The 21,249-nt window shown below is 43.4% G+C and overlaps 1 protein-coding gene across 4 annotated transcripts in view; it reads left to right on the top strand.

Annotated features, from left to right (window-relative positions):
* DAPK1 (death associated protein kinase 1) overlaps positions 1-16,184 on the top strand; it is a 192,483-nt gene extending 176,299 nt beyond the window's left edge. For all 4 annotated transcript variants that reach the window (XM_079113369.1, XM_079113371.1, XM_079113370.1 and 1 more), the window contains 6 exons: positions 1,215-1,403; positions 6,179-6,376; positions 7,410-7,548; positions 8,965-9,085; positions 11,404-11,592; positions 13,636-16,184. In XM_079113369.1, the coding sequence (XP_078969495.1) occupies positions 1,215-1,403; positions 6,179-6,376; positions 7,410-7,548; positions 8,965-9,085; positions 11,404-11,592; positions 13,636-14,868 (2,069 nt within the window). In that variant the 3' untranslated portion in view covers positions 14,869-16,184. The remainder of the gene's footprint in view (positions 1-1,214; positions 1,404-6,178; positions 6,377-7,409; positions 7,549-8,964; positions 9,086-11,403; positions 11,593-13,635) is intronic.
* The last annotated feature ends 5,065 nt before the right edge of the window (positions 16,185-21,249 follow it).

Genomic DNA, 21,249 nt, shown 5'->3' with positions numbered 1-21,249 from the left:
AAGGTTCCCCACTGTTTCAGTGTTATGACTCCTGAAATTTTCTTGGTTCATAAGCCTGATGTCTGCCCTTTCCCTCTAACCTACCTAACAGAGTGATGGGCAGGCCAGCAAGCAGTGGTGATAGTAGGGTAGCACAGGCTCTAAACCTATACATAAGGGGACACAGATTTTTGTGCCCTCCCCCCCAACCTCATGCCTGCTTTGCTACCATTATTTTTATGTAAATTATTTTTAAACTCACTTTTTACCTATTAAAATACATTAAAATTTGAACATGAAACAGTTAATTTCCTTGCCATAAGTGGGAAACCACCACACAGGTAAAAATAAATGCCGTTAACAACAGTGTGGTTAAACAGTGCACTGTTGCCTACTCCCTCTGAAAAATAAGATCAGCATTTACTAAAAAGATGCCAAAGTCTTTAATGCCACAGATTGGGACTTGCTGCCAGAGCAACCAAAGGACATTAAAACTTGCTGTATGTTTTGAAAAGGTTTTTTAAAACTTTCTTGCTGTGTGGTTAGTGTTATTTAATGCTATGGCGTACCATTGTCTAAAATCATTTTGCATTCAACTTAAAATAATTCCATGTACAAGAGTGGTGCTCATCTGTGTCCCTCAGGTCCTAGGGGAGAATATACCTGCAAAAATTTAAGGAGAGGGCAGTCATGGACAGAACTCCAGGAAACATGGAAGAGGTGGTGGAGCACCTAGAGACTGGCAAGAAAGGGAACTTTTACCACTGTAGGGCTGAACATACAAGAGGCAGGAACCTAAGAGAGACTGGGGATGTTGGGGCTCTGGTCAGAGTCATAGAGGGAGACACAACTAGTATCAGAAAAGCATCAGGAATTGAGAGGGGAGGAGATGCCCAGGCCTTTCTTCCTGCCTTTCCTGTGCCTCCCATTGACTGTTCCTCTCCAGAAACCAAATGGCAAGAAGCAAGCCTGGAAGATGTCTACAAGGTCAACCTCTCAGGTCATAGATCAAGGCAGAAGAGGAGTCTGGGAGGTGGGTGGACAGAGAATGTCTACACAACCTCCCTGGGCAGCATTACCACAGAGCACATTCCCAGAACAGCCTGAGGCCTAGGTGGGAGATGGGGCAAGAACAATGTTTCAGAAACAGGAAACATAAAGCGAGGCTGGGAGGGCAGAACAAATGCACATGTTGCCCTATATGAGGTCTCACTTCCTTCCTTTCTGACCTGCAGTCTCCGTGAGCATCAACAACCTGTACCCTGGCTGTGAGAACGTGAGCGTGAGGAGCCGCAGCATGATGTTCGAGCCGGGCCTCACAAAAGGGATGCTAGAGGTGTTCGTGGCCCCATCCCATCACCCGCACTGCTCGACTGATGACCAGTCCACCAAGGCCATCGATGTCCAGAATGCCTATTTGAATGGTACACCTCACCAGGCCCCAGAAAAGAATACCAGTTTTCTCCTTGACGGGACTTTAAGTTATTCCCCAAATAGGATTTGTACAAGGCAGTGTGTATCACAACCATAATAAAATATAACAGAAGCTCAGCTGGAAGGGACCCAGACTGAAACATGCCTGGCTAACATCCCTAAAGCGTAAAATTAAGCACGAGGGTATCATTAGCACTTAGCAAAGAACCTGAGCATAGTAGATGCTTAATAAATGACTAATAAGTAAACTAATACCTTTTTAAAACTAGAACTGAACACCCCCTTACATGGGAAATCTCATAAAACACACCCAAGTAAGAGAAAGATTACTTTTGAATTCATCTACAGTGGAAAACTAATGCTGTGAGTTTATTCATTTAGAGTTTTAGCTAATGCTAAAATTTTCCATAGGCAAAATTTTAAATATGTTCTTTCAGGCATTTCCAAGGAGCTAAAGCTTTAAGTCTACCCAGTAAAGATTTCCTTCAATGAGCAAATCACTTGCAGGGCTCCTGGTTCATCCCAAGTCATTAGGACAGGAGTCCCCTGCTTTGTTAGAGGCAATTTAGAGCCAAGGTTGAGAGCTTAAGGTTTCAGAGTTAAACACCCAGATTCGAATCTGAAATATCTTCTAACTGACTATGTGACCTAGGACAGCCTACTGAATTTTCCTGAGACCATGTCTGCAACTGCAAAATGGGGCTATAATAGTCCATTTTCTGTTGCTATAAAAATACCCAATGGATTACAAGTGTGTACCACTACACCTGCAACCCCCAATAACAAACAAACAAACAAAAACACACACAAAATACCCAATTGTGGGTACTTTATAAAATAAAGAGATATATTTAGTTCACATTTCTGGTGGCCCCATTGGTTCAACCTCTGTTGAGGGCCCCTTCACTGGGTCACTTCATGGCAATGACTTCATGATGGGAATATATACAAAAGGAGCAATTGCATGGTGGGCCAGATTCTGGGGAGAAGCCAATCTTGACCTTTTATAACAACTCAGTCTCATGGAAACTAATGTTCCAAAAACTAGTATTACTCTCTTCCAAGGATAGCACCCCACTGACTTAACCATCCTCCACTAGGCCTCACCTCTCAAAGGTCCCACCTCTTTTAAAAGTCCCAGCACTTCTAATCCTGCCACTTTGTAGACCAGCCCTCCAGCACGTAGCCTTTGGGGGGCAAAACACATCTAAAACCTGTTCACATCCATTATATAACATTCCATTAGAGCAGATATCCATGACCTTCTCCCAGTGCAAAAGGCAGTCATTTCATCCCTACTACTCCTGCAGTCTTAACTCATTCCACCACAAGTCCAAGTTCAAAGTCTCATCTCAGACTTAAGGCAACCAACCCCCTTCCAGCTATGAACTTGTGAAAATCAAAAAACAAGTTATGTACTTCCAAGACATATTGGTGGAACAGGGATAAGGTAAACATTCCTATTCCAAAAAGGAAAACACAAGAAAGTAGGAGGGAGTAATCAGCCCAAACAAGACTGAAACTAGTAAGTCAGACATTAAATTTTTAATTTCCAAGGCTAGCATTCTGTACAAACTGCAGAAGGGGATGGGCCTCCAAGGGCTCAGGGCATGATGATCTAGCCTGTGTGGCTACTCTCTGGGGCTACACACTGGAGCCTGCAGCTCTTCGAAACTGATGTAGTATGTAGTATGAGGCTTGCAGCTCTACCTTCCTATGGTCCAAGCTGCAGCTTCAATCCCATAACTCCACGAGCCATTCTAATAGAGAACTTGTCCAATGGCTCCACCTTGGGGAAGCCTCTTTCTGGCTTCCCAAGCCTTCTATGAAGTTTCTGTGAATGCCATCAGTGTCTGCTTCCAGCAGAGTATGAGCCATACTTAGATCCTCTTGAATAATCGCTGGAGCAGCCAAAAAGTACTTGGACATAAAGCAGAGATCAGAGTCCTAAGGCAGCACTGGGCAGTCTATGGTGAGTGCCCGAGACCCATCCCTTGAAATCATTTAGGGCCTGTGATGGGAGGATTAACCTTAAAGATTTCTGAGATAAGCTCAAAACCTTTTCCTCATTGTCTTAATGTTTGGCATCTATGCTAATCTGTAGCATGCAGTCCTGGGTTGTAGTCTTCTCTCCCCAAAATTTTTTATTTCTTTGCTTTTTTCATGGGCAGCCTTGACTTTTCCAAATATCTCTGTCCTGCTTGCTTTTGCTCTCAGTTCTCAAAATCACTGAAAGTGGCCAATAATATCCATGTTACATCCTGAATGCTTGCTGTTTGGCAGTGTCCTCTTCTATACATCTTAGGTCCTTTAAATTTCCACCATCCTTAAAACTCTAGCTTGGACATATGTTAGCTAAGTTTTGCTACTTCTTAATAAGGATGACCTTTCTTTCTAATGTTCCATCCTAGTCTCCTCATCTTCTGAGCCCTTTAAACCAGAAGCACCTATAATGCTCTGCTTACATAGTTCTAGGATTTTCCTAGCCTGCTTTTCCCAAATCTTCCATCCTCTGCCCATTATACAGTTCCAAATTCCACATTTATAGGTAAGGTTATAGAAATGACCACATTCCTCAGAACCAGTTTCCTATATAACTTCATTTTCTGTTCCTATATCAAATTACTTGAGAGTGAGAACTTTATAAAGAAATGAGATAATTTAGTTTGTAGTTCTGGAGGCTAACAGTTCATTATTAAGTGGCCCCTATCAGTTTGACCTCTGGTGAGGACCCCCTTGGCTGTGTCACAAACATGGCAGATGACATCATGATAGGAGTGCCTGCAAAACAGAGCAGTCAACATGGTGAGTGGAAACCAGGGAGGGTCCAGACTTACTCTTTTATAACAACCTACTCATACTGGAGCTAACTCAATGAGACCAGTATTACTCGCTTCTGAGGGCAGTGTTCCTAATGACCTGTTCACTTTCCACTATAACCCACCCCTTGAAAGTTTCTATCACGTAATACCACCAGATGGGGAAGCAAGCCTCCACTGCAGGAACCATTTAACAATACAACCTCATAAAAATGCTGTGAGGATGTTGTGAGCTGATGTATGTTAAAGAATCTGACATAGTGTCTGCTATGGGGAGGTTTTCTGAAAATAGCAATTTAGATCTTCGTGTAGGCCCTGTTCTCCTATACCCACTGCAAAATAGAATAATCAGTGCTTGAATCACCTGGGGAGACTTGAGACAACCCAGACAGCTGGGCATCTCCTAGGGCTTGAGTCCTTGGGTGGTATTGTCCCAAGGGGATATGGCATCCAAGTGTTCCCTAGAGATGCTGTTGCTGCTAGTCTAGGGACCACACTTTGAGAACCATTGGCCCCAATTATTAAAGTCCATGTGCATTTGCTCTTTATTAAAAGTTGCGTGTCCTCTGAGTTACCCAGAACAGAGTTGGCCTTGGCAGTACAGAGAGAGGAGAAGCTTGTCCTTGTGCCCCACTGCCCCTCCCCTCCCCTGCTTCTCTACAGCCCCATTCCAAGTCAGGTCCCCCCAAAAGAACATGTTTCTTTGTTCCAGAACATTCCACACTAGGCCTGAGCTGCCAGATTTGAAGAGGGTAACCTCTGCTCCGAGGGGAGGATGTATCACAGAACAATTTGACTCAGAGTAAGCACCAAGGCTGAACATTAGGGGAATGCACCTTCCAGTCTGGTAGCATTAGGGCCTTCCTAGACAGCTCCAGAGGTTTTGGGGTGGATGGCATCGTCTCAGAGTCATCTGTCAGTGCAGGGGAGGGGTATAACAGGACCAAGTATTTGGATGGTCACTTAGGAACTGCAGGTCAGAATCTCACTAGAAGCTTCCGGGGAAACCATATGCACCCAGAGCCCCACTGTGGAGAAGCAACCTCTCCAGCCTTTGACCTCTGCCTGACCCTCTCCTGAAAGAGCTCACTTCTTCACAGGTCCCCACGTCTTCCACATCCAAAACTGGTCACTCATTCTAAATTGTACACCTGTGTGTAGAATCCTGCTCACTTCTGATCAGCATGAATAGGTCCCTCAACTGTGGAGGGTCATTTGATCACTGTGAAGCCAAAATTAATGTTGCATAGTTCATAGTGACTTTTGCATTCTATCTTGTGCCAATATAACTTATACTTATTGCAGGAAACAGAATCTTTTCTGACATGTTCTCTCATTGACATAGAATCTCATATTACATCATCTCTCATTTAATCTTCTCTGGAACTTTGGGACAAAGGGGAAGTTTGCTTATGTCTCTTTTTTCAAGAGTCAGCTGTATTGGTAAAGATGGAAGATGTCTGTGAACATGTATCTTAATCTGTGTCATGGATATATTGTCCATGCTTCTGTGTAAGTTGACAGTAGGAACATTTTGGTGCCTTTCCTATTTTTATACACCAGTCTTTGAAGGGAAAAAAAACAAAGTGTGTGTGTTTGTGCATATATATGCACACACTCATTGCCATGCATGAATCTAGGTGCACACATACAACACCTATGCCTCTCCATGGTATCATGAGTGGATATGATGCAGATACAGATATTGAAGGTATTTAGGAAGAAAGACAAAGAGAATCAGATAGAATTTGAAGAGCAGATGGGTATACATGATTTAGGCATGTAAGGATTGCATGTGTGGATCTGCATCTAGGTAGGTGCGAACATGTTCATATGAATACCACAGATATCACCAGTCCTTCTGGAATTCCTCAAATGCCCAGAAACATTATGATTGAAGTTGGTGATGTTTCAGGTTGGTACTATTTATTTCTATTCTTCTGTAGGAGTTGGGGATTTCAGCGTGTGGGAGTTCTCTGGAAATCCCGTATACTTCTGCTGCTATGACTATTTTGCTGCCAATGATCCCACATCCATCCATGTCATCGTTTTTAGTCTAGAAGAACCCTATGAGATCCAGCTGAACCAAGTGATTTTCTGGCTCAGTTTCCTGAAGTCTCTGGTTCCAGTTGAAGAACCCATAGGTGAGCTAAGCCACAGGGGTGAGTGAGCATTCTTCCCACTCTGCTCCAGCCCTTGCTCTCACCTTGCACCCAGGGAAGGGAAAGGTGCAGGCCCTGCAACTTGTGACCCACTGCTGTGGCTCCCTTTCTTCTCTTCCACTAGGAGACATTCACTCTCTGAATCTTCCTGGGGTCCACCTGGTGGTTGGGTTTTGCAGGGAGATTTTTATTTTGTTCCATGATCACTCATTTCTGTTCAAAGGCCCAATTCTGAGCCACTACTTGAAATGCCATTTCTAACTTCTTTTATGCTTAAGAACCACAGTCATTTTGGCTGGGTGCAAAGTGGAATCCTCCTTCCATAACTCCTGTTCTGTTCCTAAAAGGTCCCTGATTCATCAGAGTTGGCTCTGTAAGTAAAGATGAGCTTTTATTCATCCTGCAGGTCCACGGAGCCCTGAAGAAAAGGGACCAACTTCTTTTGCTTGTTGCAAACAACAGAAAAATTAGCTTTTCCTGGAAAAGAGTGGTCACTGTGTTTTTCCAGGAAAGCATAGAATGATAAAATAAATGGGGCTGAATCCCCCTCAGGGTGCTGGTCCTTCAGCCTTTGTTTTTCCTTTGTATTGTTTTCTTTTTAAACACTCCTGTTTGTGAGAGGCACCATCTGACAGGGAGTTGCTCCTACACCATCTGTGTGGTGGGGCTGCATTCAGAGCTTTTCTTGGTTTTGTGAAGGGCGTCCCATTTGATGGAGGTAAAATCTTCTCCCTCACCCAACAAAGGCTATTTGAAGGAAGCCCTGAAAATCTGACTTTTGTCTGGGGTGGGTTCTCATCAGTAGGATGAGACCCCTCCCAGAGGCATGGGGATAGGCTTGTCTATTGTTGGCTGGGCCTGGGGCCTGGGGCCTTCATGTACAGAGGGCATGGGACCCTCAAGTCTGTGGGCAGATTGCACATCACCTGGAAAGGTGGCTTGGCATGAGGCCCCTCACCTGGGCAGGAGAGTCAGGTGAATAAGCCTCCTGACAAGACTTATTTTCTGACCCTAGCCTTTGGTGGCAAGTTGAAGAATCCACTCCGAGTTGTCCTGGTGGCCACTCATGCTGACATCATGAATGTCCCTCGTCCAGCTGGAGGAGAGTTTGGATATGACAAAGACACCTCCTTGCTGAAAGAGATCAAGAACAGGTGAGGGGTGGCATGGAGTCTCCAGCTATGGAGTTGGAGTTGGTTCCTCCTACCTCAGGAACTGAATCAGGAGTATGGAAGCACAATAAGAAATGGGACCCAGGCAGAGGAATCAAAGGCCTTTCCTGCTTGTTTGATTGTTCTGTTGTATTTTTAATTTCTAACAAAGCAATGAATACACATATAACAAATTAGAGTACATGATAAAAGAACATAGCCATGTCACTTCCTTCCATAGCTTTCAGCACCATTGCCCAGAGGTCACTTCTGTTGGTTCTTGTAGCTTTCAAGGTATCCCTGCCACAATTATCACCATAGCACTAATCAGTATTTCTAGACATATAAGTTATAAATCATTAGTGGGTTATGAAATTATGCAGGGGGTCATGTCCTACTCTCTCTATATAATGAGACAGAATTAGAAGGGATGGAACACAATAGAATACATCAGAGTGCTTTTCCTGGCAAGTATTCTTTTTTATACCTTTTATGTATAAGATATGATTATGAACAGGGTCAGAGATAATCTTTAAATTTTTATTTAAGAGTCTGTATTAGTTTTTTTCCATTGTTGTGATGAAATATCTAAGGCAAGACAACTAACAAAGAAAAAAGTTTTGTTTAACTCATAGTTTTCGGGGTAGAAAATCCAAACACCATGTCCCCAACTCTGGTGAAGCCCTCCTTGATGTTTCACACCATAACTAATGGCAACCTAGAGGGATTACCTAGGAAAGGGAACAATTGTCTGCTGCAACAGGTAGCCAGAGTCAGGCTCCCTCTTTTCTAACAATCTTCTCATGAGAATTAACTGGAATCCCATGAAAACTCTGTTAGTCCTTCTGGAGAAGAGCACCCTAATAAGCTTAATCATCTCCAACTGGGCCCCAAGGTTTAAAGTTTCCATCACTGCATACATCAACACACTGGGGACCAAGCCTGAACCCTTGGCATGAACCCTTGGTAGACAAACCACATCTGAACTAGAACAGATTACATCAAAAAAAGTTTGAACTTACTCTACATAACAAGCTAGTACCTCAAATCTTATAGCATTCCTTTAAGAATACACAATGATACCTTTCTTATTAGTCTATTCACTTTTCAGGAGCATTTCTTCCTCTCACTTGAAAGGTGAGCACATACCACTCCTTTCCTGCCTCAGGAGGAGGTGCCGAATTTCCACACTGTGCTCCTGCTGATGTGTGGAAACCCCATGCTGCTTTTTGTATTTCCAGAAGTGCTTGTCATTTTTCCCAAACCTCTGAACCCAGTGTAACCAGGCAGGGACAGAAGGGACTTTGCAAGATCACCAGGACTTTTCTTGCCTTCTATGAGACTCTGAGGCCAGTGTGAACCCAGCCACTCCATGAAAAGACCAAGAGAGATTAATTCAGACTCCTGGTGTCACCATAGGTTTGGGAACGATCTTCACATTTCAAATAAGCTATTTGTGCTGGATGCTGGGGCTTCTGGCTCTAAGGACATAAAAGTTCTTCGGAATCACCTGCAAGAAATTCGGAGTCAGATCGTTTTGGTGAGTATACTGTGGAGGGGCCTGGATCCAACCTTTGCCGTTACAGGCAGAAAGCAGGGTGCTGTTGTTTCATGGTTGCTTTGGTTTTCAGGGGATGGCTTCACTGTCCCAGAACTGTCCTGGGGGTGGGGGTGAGGATGGGGAGGTGGTTCTACCATCCAATTTCTCTGTGGTGAAGCAGAAAGAGAGAGAAACAGGAAATGGTAGAAGATGGAGGGTTGTAATAGGCAAAGGTGGGCCATTTCAGAGTGTATGAAAGTCTTGTAGTTTTCATGTTTCGTCGAAATATAAAATTTCTTTTTACGAGCTATAAAAACAACCTTAAGTGCCTTATTTTGGAATCTTTAGAAAACTCTTGAAATTGAGAAAAACACTCACTAACAAAATTAACTGGAGACAGGATTAGAAAAGTCAGAGAAGTAGAAAGATAGTTACTAACAATTTTTTGAAGGACATGATATTAGATGAGAACAAGTAGAATAAGATTCTGTTCTTCTTGTAGGTAAAATATGAGTAAATGATTTACTTTTTGCAAAGTTACATAAATTTCATACAATTCCAGTTAGTATCAATATGGGATGAAGTGGGAAGAGCTTCTTGTCTTAAAATGAAAGAATAAATAAAAAATAGTATAGAGGCTGTATAACTAAACAATAATCAACAGCCCAGAGAATGCCTACATAAATCATAATAGCTATAGAAACTTAACCCCCAAAATACATCATTTTCATTTATTGGGGTAAAATTTACCTAATAATAATCCTATGCAACTGGTTATTTGCATAGAATGAAAGACTGAACTATCCTACTCACTAAAGATACTGAAAATTAATGTATTAAAACTTTTAAGTGTGCAAATGCAAAGCAGTAAATATCTTGAATGGAAATTTTGGAGAATGTGTTTTTTAAAAAACTTGGGACTGAGGAAGGCTTTTAAAGCAAGACAAAAACAACCCTAGAAATTTTCCAATAAGTATTCTTATTGGATGAAACAAAGATTTAAAAATATATATGGCAAAAAATCATAAAGTTAAAAAATGAAATGCTGACACAGGGAAAAATATTCAGTGCACTTGACAGATAAAATATTATTTATTCAGAATGTGCAAAACGCTCTCCAAAACTGGTAAGAAATGGAAAAACCTGCTAAGCGGAAAAAATGCTAAAAGGGAAAAATGATAATCTGAACACAGGAATGTCCCCGCTGCTAAGCTTGAGTCTAGACTCTCCTTGTAGCAGTGGGGCCACCTCCTGATTGATCTCCCCTTCCAAAACCCTGAGCAGCCAGCAACAGGCTGTCATTCCGGTCAGGGTTTCAGAATCCTCAGGAAACCTCTCCTCTCACGAAGACACACCTCAGTTATGCTCAATTTCCTGTCAAGGTCTGCCCACAGTCGGCAGGTGGCAGGCCTCTGGGAATGAAGTACTGGAAGCCAGTGGGCAGTGAGCTGGAAACAGGTAGTAGCCTGTGAAGGGATCATCACTTCCCCAGGTCAGGATCAGGGCCTCTGTTCCCCAGGGAGCTTGAAAATTTGACCAGAAATGTGGCACATCAGCTGCAGGGCAGACTGATCACCCTCAACTCCTGAGGAAAGGCAGCTAGGAATCCACATTCCCCAATAATTGACTTTATTCCTGAGAATTTTTTTTTTTTTTATTAGGAAATAGAATTTAGGTACTACAAAAAATGTGCTTTGGAGACAGATGCCTAATTAGCAATGCAGTGTGGCTTGTGTGGTGTCTACTTAGGATGGTGTGTTGATTATATGAGTCTATGACATGGGCTGCTTTGTTTAACCAACTTCAGGGTTAAAATTCAATTTCAAGTCAATTAGCAAGAATGAATATAACGTGAAATAGCATTTTGACAACAGTTCCCATGAATGTACTCATATTGATAAGAATACCCATTGATCTCCCCTTCCCTCTCTCTATGTGTTCACCATGTGACCACTGCTATACTGAAACAGTCACTAACCAGTGAATGAGGGAGTGAGTGAGAAAGTGAGTGAAGTAAAGAAGGAGGGAGGGAAAAAGTGAGTAAAACATTGATGAACTCAAGTGGATGGATTGAGTCCACAATTCCAAAATATTTGTGAAGATTGGCCATCTACTTCAAGTGACTGACAGGGCTGCAATACCTCTACACAACTGTATACTGGATAGATTTTCTTGTAGGTGCACTAAAACACTAATTGCCCCTGTACTCCACCAGCAAAATGCTAACTCATTCACAGGGTATGTGAAGCATTCTGGAATACATGGCATCCTGTCGTAATAACACCCTCTGCTAACTTGGGTTTATCTGTACCCTGTAGGGCTGCCCTCCCATGACTCACCTGTGTGAGAAAATCATCTCCACGCTGCCTTCCTGGAGGAAGCTCAATGGGCCCAATCAGCTGATGTCGCTGCAGCAGTTCGTGTATGATGTGCAGGACCAGCTGAACCCCTTGGCCAGTGAGGAGGACCTCAGGCACATCGCACAGCAGCTCCACAGCACAGGCGAGGTAAGGGGACCTCAAGGGATTGAGGGACCTCATCTCTGTCCCATGATCCAGCTCCTGACATATGGATGAGCATGGGGTAGCAGAGTGGAAATGGCCCAGTTAGTCACAATATCTTCAGGAGTGTTGTTGTTACAGCCTCAAGTGATTCTCACAAGTGCAGTTCTCTGCATCTGCTTCACCTCAGCAGCTGCTCTTCGCTTTGATTTCTTTTGTCTTCCAGATCCCCATTAGATCATGGGCACAGGGCCCCTGCCCTAGGTGATTGGTTCTACTGTCCGCTCCTTGGGCACCTGGTACTTTCTTCGTCTTCCTGGCAGTCTTCAGGATGGCAGCTCCTATGGTGTGGGGAGACATCATGGAGTTGACAAACAATTGAGAAAAGATAGTGAGGTGTCCTTACCGAGAAGATGTCTGGAGATGCTGAGACAGAGATATAGGTTCATAATTTGAGATACACAAGAATCCCAGCAAGTGATGCTTGCTAGAAATGACAGAAAAGTGGAAGTCTCAACTCTTAGTTGTGTGACATTCAGCTCTGTGGTGCAATGTGGAACTCCTGTTCTAATTGCATACTATGCCCATTTCCAGGAAGGGAATCCATCCTGTGAAAATCGGGAGACAGCATGAGCTAGTCTGGGCCAGGAGTAGCCATTCTGAATATTAATAGCCAGAAGCAATTCTGAGAATATTAAAGTCAGAAACTCGATTCTATTCTTGGCAGCCATGTCATGCGCATGTCATGACCCTGCCATGAATGGTCAGTTTAAGGCTCCATTTTGAACAGAACCAAACAGAGAAGGCATCTCAAAAGTCTAAGCCAAAATAGGGAAGAGGTGTCCACCTGTTGCCAAAGGTAGAGTCTGAAATCCCTGTGAAGAAGAAGCCCACCCTGATCAATGTTATTCATAGCACTCCCTATCCTAGCATGGAGAAGGAATGAGGAAAGGTAGCTGTTCTCTTAAGAGAACAGTGATTTTGTTTTTTGTTGTATTTTTTTCTTTTCCATCTTTTGCTTTTTGTTTGTTTGGTATTCGGTACCAACCCAGGGTTGATTTACTGCTGAGCTACATCCCAGGCCCTTTTCATTTATTTTGAGACAGGGTCTCACTAAGTTGGTGAAGGTCTTGGTAAATTGTGCAGGCTGACTTCAAACTTGTGATCACCCTGCCTCAGCCCCTCAGTGCCTGACATTACAGGCATATACCTCCACACCCAGCCTGACTTGGTTTCTTGAAGAAGTGAACATGACTTATAGAGCTGAAATCCCCTTTGTTCACTCTCTCTGGTCTCCTTCCTCTACTCTTTTGGGGAAAGCTGTTATCATGGTGACATGTCTTTCCAGACCCTTTCTATGAAGTATCTTTAAAATTTACATAAAGGTGTATTAATACCACATTCTGAATCTGTTTTGAAAATGTTCAAAAAAGTTGAGAGAAGTTGTAAGCACACTGCCATGAACCCTTATATACTCTAGGCCTCAATTTATATTTTTCTCTATTTTCTGGGTTTCTCTTCTGTTCATTTACCTATTCCTTTTACAGGCATTGACACATTGCACTCCTAAAATAATTTAACCCATAACTCCAAAGAGAAAAACATTCTTTCACATAGTCTAATCTAATAAATGATTACATTTCAGAAACACAACATTGATAGTAGTATGGCTATGCCGTCTTTATTTGGAGGCTTTTTACTTTTCCCAAAAACTGCTCTTATGGATTTTTTAAATTCACTTATGTATTTATTTTGGGATTCAGTATCCAGTTGAAAATGACCAATTGCAGAGTTTGATTGCCATCTCTCCTCTTCTTTTGGATATTCAAAGGTAGTTGCTTCTCAGAATCCCTCTTACTTATGTTGTCAAGTTTGTTTGGGAGGTATCGTTATTTTAGAGATGAATCCAAGGAACTGCCCTGGGTGGTTTCTTCCAAGGTGTGCTCAGGGTTGTCTCTCTAGGATTACGCCTCTCTGTGGTCTTAGTGACAGATGGCTCTTCCTTGGGTTCCATTCCTGCTGGTGATTTTGTGTTGCCCCCTCTGACAGATTAATATAATGCAGAGTGAAACTGTGCAGGACGTGCTGCTCCTGGATCCCCGCTGGCTCTGCACCAATGTCCTGGGAAGACTGCTCTCGGTGGAAACTCCCCGGGCCCTGCACCATTACCGGGGCCGCTACACCATGGAGGACATCCAGCGCTTGGTACCCGATAGCGATGTGGAGGAACTACTGCAGATCCTGGATGCCATGGACATCTGTGCCCGTGACCTGAGCAGCGGGACCATGGTGGATGTCCCTGCATTGATCAAGACAGACAACCTGCAGCGCTCCTGGACAGATGAGGAGGATGAGGTGATGGTGTACGGTGGCGTGCGCATTGTCCCTGTGGAGCATCTCACCCCCTTCCCATGTGGCATCTTTCACAAAGTCCAGGTGAACCTGTGCCGGTGGATTCACCAGCAGAGCACAGAGGGTGACGCGGACATTCGCCTGTGGGTCAGCGGCTGCAAGATTGCCAACCGTGGGGCAGAGCTACTGGTGTTGCTGGTCAACCACGGCCAAGGCATAGAGGTACAGGTGCGTGGGCTGGAGACGGAGAAAATCAAGTGCTGCCTGCTGCTGGACTCGGTGTGCAGCACCATCGAGAACGTCATGGCCACCACGTTGCCAGGACTGCTGACAGTGAAGCACTACCTGAGCCCGCAGCAGCTGAGGGAGCACCATGAGCCCGTTATGATCTACCAGCCGCGAGACTTCTTCCGCGCACAGACCTTGAAGGAGAGTTCCCTGACGAACACCATGGGTGGATATAAGGAGAGCTTCAGTAGCATCACCTGCTTTGGGTGTCATGACGTGTACTCGCAGGCTAGTCTTGGCATGGACATCCACGCATCAGATTTGAACCTCCTGACCCGAAGGAAACTGAGTCGCCTACTGGATCCACCTGACCCCATGGGGAAGGACTGGTGCCTTCTGGCCATGAACTTGGGCCTCCCGGACCTCGTGGCTAAGTACAACACCAATACTGGGGCCCCTAGGGATTTCCTCCCCAGCCCAGTGCATGCCTTGCTACGGGAATGGACCTCCTACCCTGAGAGCACGGTGGGCATCCTCATGTCCAAACTGAGGGAGCTGGGTCGCAGGGATGCTGCGGACTTTTTACTGAAGGCGTCCTCTGTGTTCAAAATCAACCTGGATGGCAATGGCCAGGAAGCCTATGCGTCAAGCTGCAATAGCGGAACGTCTTACAATTCCATTAGCTCTGTGGTGTCCCGGTGAAGGCAGCCTGGATGTGGGCAGGGTTTCTTCCAACTTCAGAAGCAGGGGATGCGGGTCATCTTTTCTAGTGGAGGTCTTGGGGCATTCCATCCCGCACCCACCTTTTGAAGATGCTCTGAAGATGCTGCCCTCCCTCCCTCCTGTTTTGCCTGTTTCCCTGTGTCCACCTCCCTCCCTCTCACCTATCCCTTGTCTGGGGATGGTCTTTCTAGTCAGGAGGGCAGCCCACACATTCTTCAGTTTGGCCACTTGAAAAACAAGTGTCCATCCTATCAGTGTTTTGGACTCCATCTCTCATCCTCCAGTTCCTTGCTTCTTACCAATAATTTTGTTGGAATTCTGACCTTTTCAATGAGATTTTTTTAAACTACTTTATTGATGTTCTTAAAAAAGAGAAAAGGACAGGAAAGTGTACATTTATCCACCATGCATATTTCTTACACTCTTTTCTTTGTTACACCAGCTCCTCAGCTTATCTCTTTTGTATTGGTAGGAGAGACTCCCATGCTTGGATCCCTCTGTATGATTTATAAACAGACAATATGTGAGTGCCTTTTGCAGAAGAGGGTGTGTCTGAAATCATCGAAGTCAGCCAGGCGCTGTCACCAAGGAAACGCTACCTCTTTGTCCCTTGCTGTATGCTGATCATCGCCAGAGGTGCTTCGCCCTGAGTTTTTGTTTTTGTTTTTATTTTCTTGGTGTTGGGGGGGTGTTTGTGTTTCATTTAGCAAGGAAAGAGGACTATGAAATCCTCCTCCAGGGTGATTTCACAGCCAGTGTTGTTGCTCTAAGAAAACGTTGTCCACTTTGCTTTTGTTGCAATGTCCATGTGAATGTGCACATGAAACCTACAAACTGTCACGCTTCTTCATCCCCTTTCATCTCAGGTAGAAGGTTGACACAGTTGTTGGGTTGTGGAGACCTGTGTAAGAATTCAGAAGATCCCTGACTCATCATTTGTGGCAGTCTGTTGTGGTTGGTGGATAGCAGATGGTTTCCACATTTAGATTCTGGTTTGATAACTTCTTGTACTTGAAGTCAAAAAGAGAAAATACAGGAAGCTCGTTTTCTTTCAGTGACTTGACATTGTGATAGAATTTTAAATTGATGAGGGAACATGTCCTAATTCTTCTGTCCTGAGAAGCATGTAATGTTAATGTTATATCATCTGTATATATATATATGCACTATGTATATACATATATATTAATACTGGTATTTTTACTTAATCTATAATATGTCATAAAAGAAAAAGTTTGTTTTTCTTTTTGCTTTTATTTTCTTTTTTTATAAATAAACTGTTGCTTATTGCATTATATTTGTTTTCCATTCATTTAAAAGCCGTTCTCTTTCTTTGTTGGTTTTTCCCTACCAACAACTCACGAACCAATCTGAAACCCAGAAAGCCATTAAACCTCAAGCCCCAGAGGTTGGAAAACAATCCATTTTGCTGAGGTGTTTATTTGTTACTAATGCTGGCTGTGGCATAGGGAAGTAAAAGCAGCCCAGATAATTTTCACATTTATTCCCACTTTTTTTTTTTTTTGAGGGACAACTCAAGGTATATTTCTTTAAATATCCCAATTAGCCAAATGCATAAATGTACCCTTAAATTTGTTTCATCAGGTGAAGGATCAGAGCTGCATTAGGGATAAAAGCATGTGGACTGCACACCCAGGTGTGATTGCTCTGTAGACCTGATTTGCTAGCACACCCTTCTGCACAAGTACTTTGATTTTACTTTTCTGGGGTACTTCTGAGCACAAATCTGATTCCTCATGACACCTGGCATGTCAAACATTCTCAGATCTGAAAAGTTGGGTGTTGTAATTCATGTCATTCTTTTTTGATGACTTTGAATACATAACCACATCTCCTAATATTTGATGAGCTGAATATGGGTGTGCTGACCACAAGGGAGCAACAGGGAACAGGCACAGCTCCCTTTCCTCATATTCTGTGTGGTCACACACTGGCTCGGGCCCAGGCAGCCTGCAGGAATCTGAGGCTGGCAAACCTCTGGTTCAATGGCAAACACTGCAACAGCAGCCACCTATTTCTTCCCTTGCCTTCTTCTCAGGTCCATTATCACATGAAGTCTCCTGCTACAGTGCCAGCTACAGTTACGCATCCTCAGGACAGAAAGCCTGTATCTACTTCTGAGCTGATATCTGTAACCTCAGGGACTGGATAGTCTGAGGCAGGAGAATCTTGAGTTCAAAAGCATCCTCAGCAAATTCTTCAGGCACTTAGCAACTTAGCCAGCCCCTCTCTGTCCTGCTGAGGATGATCATTAATATTATCTCATGTTGAATATGGTGAAAGGATATTCAAAACTGCATAGCTGAATATCCTCAAGAATCCCAAAGGCTAGCTCTTGTCAGAAAGACAGGACTGGGTTGTGGAGCGGCGGGAGGAGCCTATGCACGCAGCTCCGCTGTGCCCTCACAGTTTCAGTACTGGGTGGCCATAGCTCAACTGTGGGTTCTGGGCAAGGGGCTGGGTGGGAGAAGCGAGAGCTATTCCCACTTTTATATACAGCGGACCCTTCCATTTTCTTTGGGTGAATAAGTCAAATGACACATTTTAATCCTGGCAACAGGAACAGAAGGTTTGTGACTTGTATACCAAGACACAGGGATTGGCACCAGGAGCAAGAGAAGGCCCTCAGCAGCAGATACCTGTGTTCCTGCTGTTCCTTAAATAAAAACTACATGTGTCCTGGCCAGAGGCTAGGAAATTTGGGACTTACCAGCCTGGTACCCATACATGACAAATGCTAGAGGCAACAAAAACATAATTGAATAAAAATGTCAAGATTGATTGAAGGAACAATGGGCAGAGAAATAAGAAGGAAAGCAGGAAAAGTACTAAAATGGTAATAATGATTGTCTCTGTGCTTATAGGAACATAGTTCACTTTTGCAATGAGAAGTGATATATTAATGAATAAATAAAACTACACATAGAAAATATGATAGCAGCATAAAAATTGTGATTGTCTTCAAGAGTGGAACCTTGTATTCTTGTGCATCTCCATCCTGAAAGTTGGCTTCAGCTTTTCTACCTCAATGAACCTCACATCACCAGGGCTTAAGAGCAGACAGAAAACGAGGGCTGACCTTTCACAGCATCTGTGTGCAACATTCCAGGGAAGGTCTCTGACTGTATCAGCCTGCGTCTTGTGACCATCCCTGTGAGAATCACAGTGGTTGGAGGCACAGTGCCTATGATAGGCTCCTGTTCCCCTACTCTGGATCAATAATGGGGAGGAGCAGATATCCACAAAAAGGTGTTCAGTTAACAGAAAGAGGGGGAGGAGCAGGGCAGACAAATGCAAGGGATTATTAGACTATTTACTCTTTAAATTTGTTGTGTGTAGGTCACAGGACAGGCACATGCTAATGTGGTTCTGGGACCTCCAGGCTCCTGAAACATTGAAGTTACACTCCAGAATCCTTATAATCAAGAACTTAAGGCTAATTGAGCTCAGTGCACAATCCTGGAACCTGTCATGTAGGAATTGCAAGAGGAAGGGTGGGGACTTGAGTTCCAGGAACAGTGATCAGTTGGGAAAGCCTTTGCACAAGGAAGAAGCCAGACTACAATTCACCACCTGTGGATATAGTAACAACCATGATGTACAAGTTGTTATGAACCAGAAAGAAAAGCCACTCTTGGGGCCTTTTCTTTAGCATTGCTGTGAAATTCACCAGGGCAGCATGTTCCTTGTCATCTCTCAGCTACACTGCCCCGTGGTACCTGAAGTCTCAAGTGTGGACAGAAGCATCCTGGGGACCCCATGTTGTACGGGCTGGTGGGTATTTCTGTGAGTTCAAATTGGTTCCAAAATCTGGATCTCCATATGTCTGAAAGCAACCAGAACTCTCGGTGGGAATTCTGGTGGTGGTTTTTTGGAAATGAGTTCATGATTACAATTGCAAAATTCACACAGTTCTTAATCTAAACTGGTCTTACCCCTGATGGTGTGATCCCAGAAAATCCACACCAATGTGAGGGTCTGCCCTGGGTCTCCTGCATAAAGAGTCACCAGAGCGAGCCAGGTGTAAAACCTTGAGGGCAGGAGGGAGATTGGAATTTAGAAGTGAAAGGCCTTCATCAAGAGCAAGAAGACAGTTTCAGTTTTGTAAGATGTAAAAGGACTGGGGTTGGCTGGTGATTTCGGTTGCAGAACAATATGAATGTATTTATGGCCACTGATATTCGCAGTTACACATGATTAATGTGGTAAATTTTACTTGTATATATTTTACTATTTTAAAAACAAAGAGGGAGCTGGGGTTGCAGCTCAGTGTTAGAATGCTCACCTAGCACATTTGGGGCCCTGAGTTTGATCCTCAGCACGACATAAAAATAAATGTTTTGTGTCCACCTGCAGCTAAAAATTTATAAAAAAAAAATAATAAAGAGATTAACTAGAACCCAAAAGTGTCCCAGTAACAATAAAGCCTGGGGAGTAATACACAAATTACCCATTATATTTATAGCAGCCCAGTAAAGCAGAATATCCCCCAAAGAGGAAATAGGAAAAGTGGTGAATTGCTGTTTGAATAAATATGTATTTGTTAATTAAAAAATAAAAACAAAGCAGAAGTGAGAAGAAGTCAGTTTTCTTGGCTTCTGTTGGTTTGCAGTGATTTTTTTTTTTCTTCACTTTGAATTCATACCTGGATTGGCACCATTACTCTTTATAGGACTGAATTCTTGGAAACTTACCAGGCCATACCCTTTATGAGAAGCAGCATTCTCCAATCATCATTCCCAGACAAGTGTGGAGCCCGTAATTTGGTGCCAGCTCCATGCTTCCAACAGGGCTGCAGCTCACTGAGAGCATCAGGCCTCAATTCCACAATTGCCTCAGGGTCTGGTTTCAGAGATGGTAGCTGGGTTTTGGGTGGCAACTGAGACTGGAGTCTGACTCCATCAATGTCATCAGAAATCAGGTACTGATGAGGTACTGGAGCCTCCAAAGTCCTGAGTTCCAGGACTCAGCAGTTTCCATGTGTGGACCCAGGACAGAGATGGGCTCCTCTGTCCCATGTCAACACTCTGGCCAGAGACTGGGCTCAGGAGAAGCTGCCACAAGGTGGTATTAAGGAGTACTTAGCTTACTTTCTCCTTTGTTGGCAGAAAGGAGCCCCTGGAGATTGTCTGGTGCAGAAGGGGAACCATGGCCACTGATATTCGCAGTTACACATGATTAATGTGGTAAATTTTACTTGTATATATTTTACTATTTTAAAAACAAAGAGGGAGCTGGGGTTCACCACTTTTCCTATTTCTTCTTTGGGGGATATTCTGCTTTACTGGGCTGCTATAAATACAATGGGTAATTTGTGTATTACTCCCCAGGCTTTATTGTTACTGGGACACTTTTGGGTTCTAGTTAATCTCTTTATTATTTTTTTTTATAAATTTTTAGCTGCAGGTGGACACAAAACATTTATTTTTATGTTGTGCTACCATTGACAGGGAGCTGCTCATAGTTCCTTGGAACCACCTAGCTCAATGATTGCTGGCTGGTGACCACATGCTCCCCAGACCAATTCTTCTTCAGAAAGGAGTTGGTAGTGTGTGGCAGATGAAGAAGGACAGAAGAGGAGTTACACAAATGCTTGCAGTATAGTCTCCTGGACCCTGGTCTATCCACAGCATGTCACCTTTGAAGACTAGACTGATAGCCCTACCAGGTGCCCAAGGCTGTGACTCCAGCCCATCAGGCTCCTTGTCAGGAACAAGGATGAATTTGAATCAGTGTTTGATGCATGACTGTTCATCTTGTCCCATTGAAATCACATAATTTTACAAGTAAAAGGACTCTTAGAAATTATTTGTTTCAGCAATACTCCTTAGAGACTAGAAGAAAAAGAGATGAACAATTAAGATCAAGTTGCACTGTTAAATTATTCCCAATTCAGAGCATGTGTTGGGCCATCTGAGGGGAATTTTTACTGCTCTACTAAGTACCTATTTTATAATCTGGTGTATATGTCTGTGTTTGTGCCATATATGTATGAGTATGTGTTTATCATGAGTTGTATATCAGTGCTGTACACGTGTATGTATGTAAGCCTTCATTTATATGTATATGTGTGTATATGTGTGTTATGTGCACATTAATACATATGTGTAACTGAGTTAGTATATAAGTGCCCACGTGTATGTATGTATTTAGGTGCATGAATGTGTGAAAGTATGTGCATGTGTATTTATGTGTGTATTGTGCATCTTTGTGTTACATGCATAGATTTATAAGTATAAACTTACATGTGTTGTGTGTAAAACACGTGTAGATGTGTATCTTGTTTGTATGTGTGGAGAGGGATTCTCTGACTATAAAAACTTGACCTTCTGGGCAGGA

This window comes from Sciurus vulgaris (assembly GCF_902686455.1).
Source record: "Sciurus vulgaris genome assembly, chromosome: 15".
Classification (NCBI taxonomy): Eukaryota; Metazoa; Chordata; class Mammalia; order Rodentia; family Sciuridae; genus Sciurus; species Sciurus vulgaris.
This window is presented reverse-complemented; position numbering and strand designations above follow the sequence as displayed.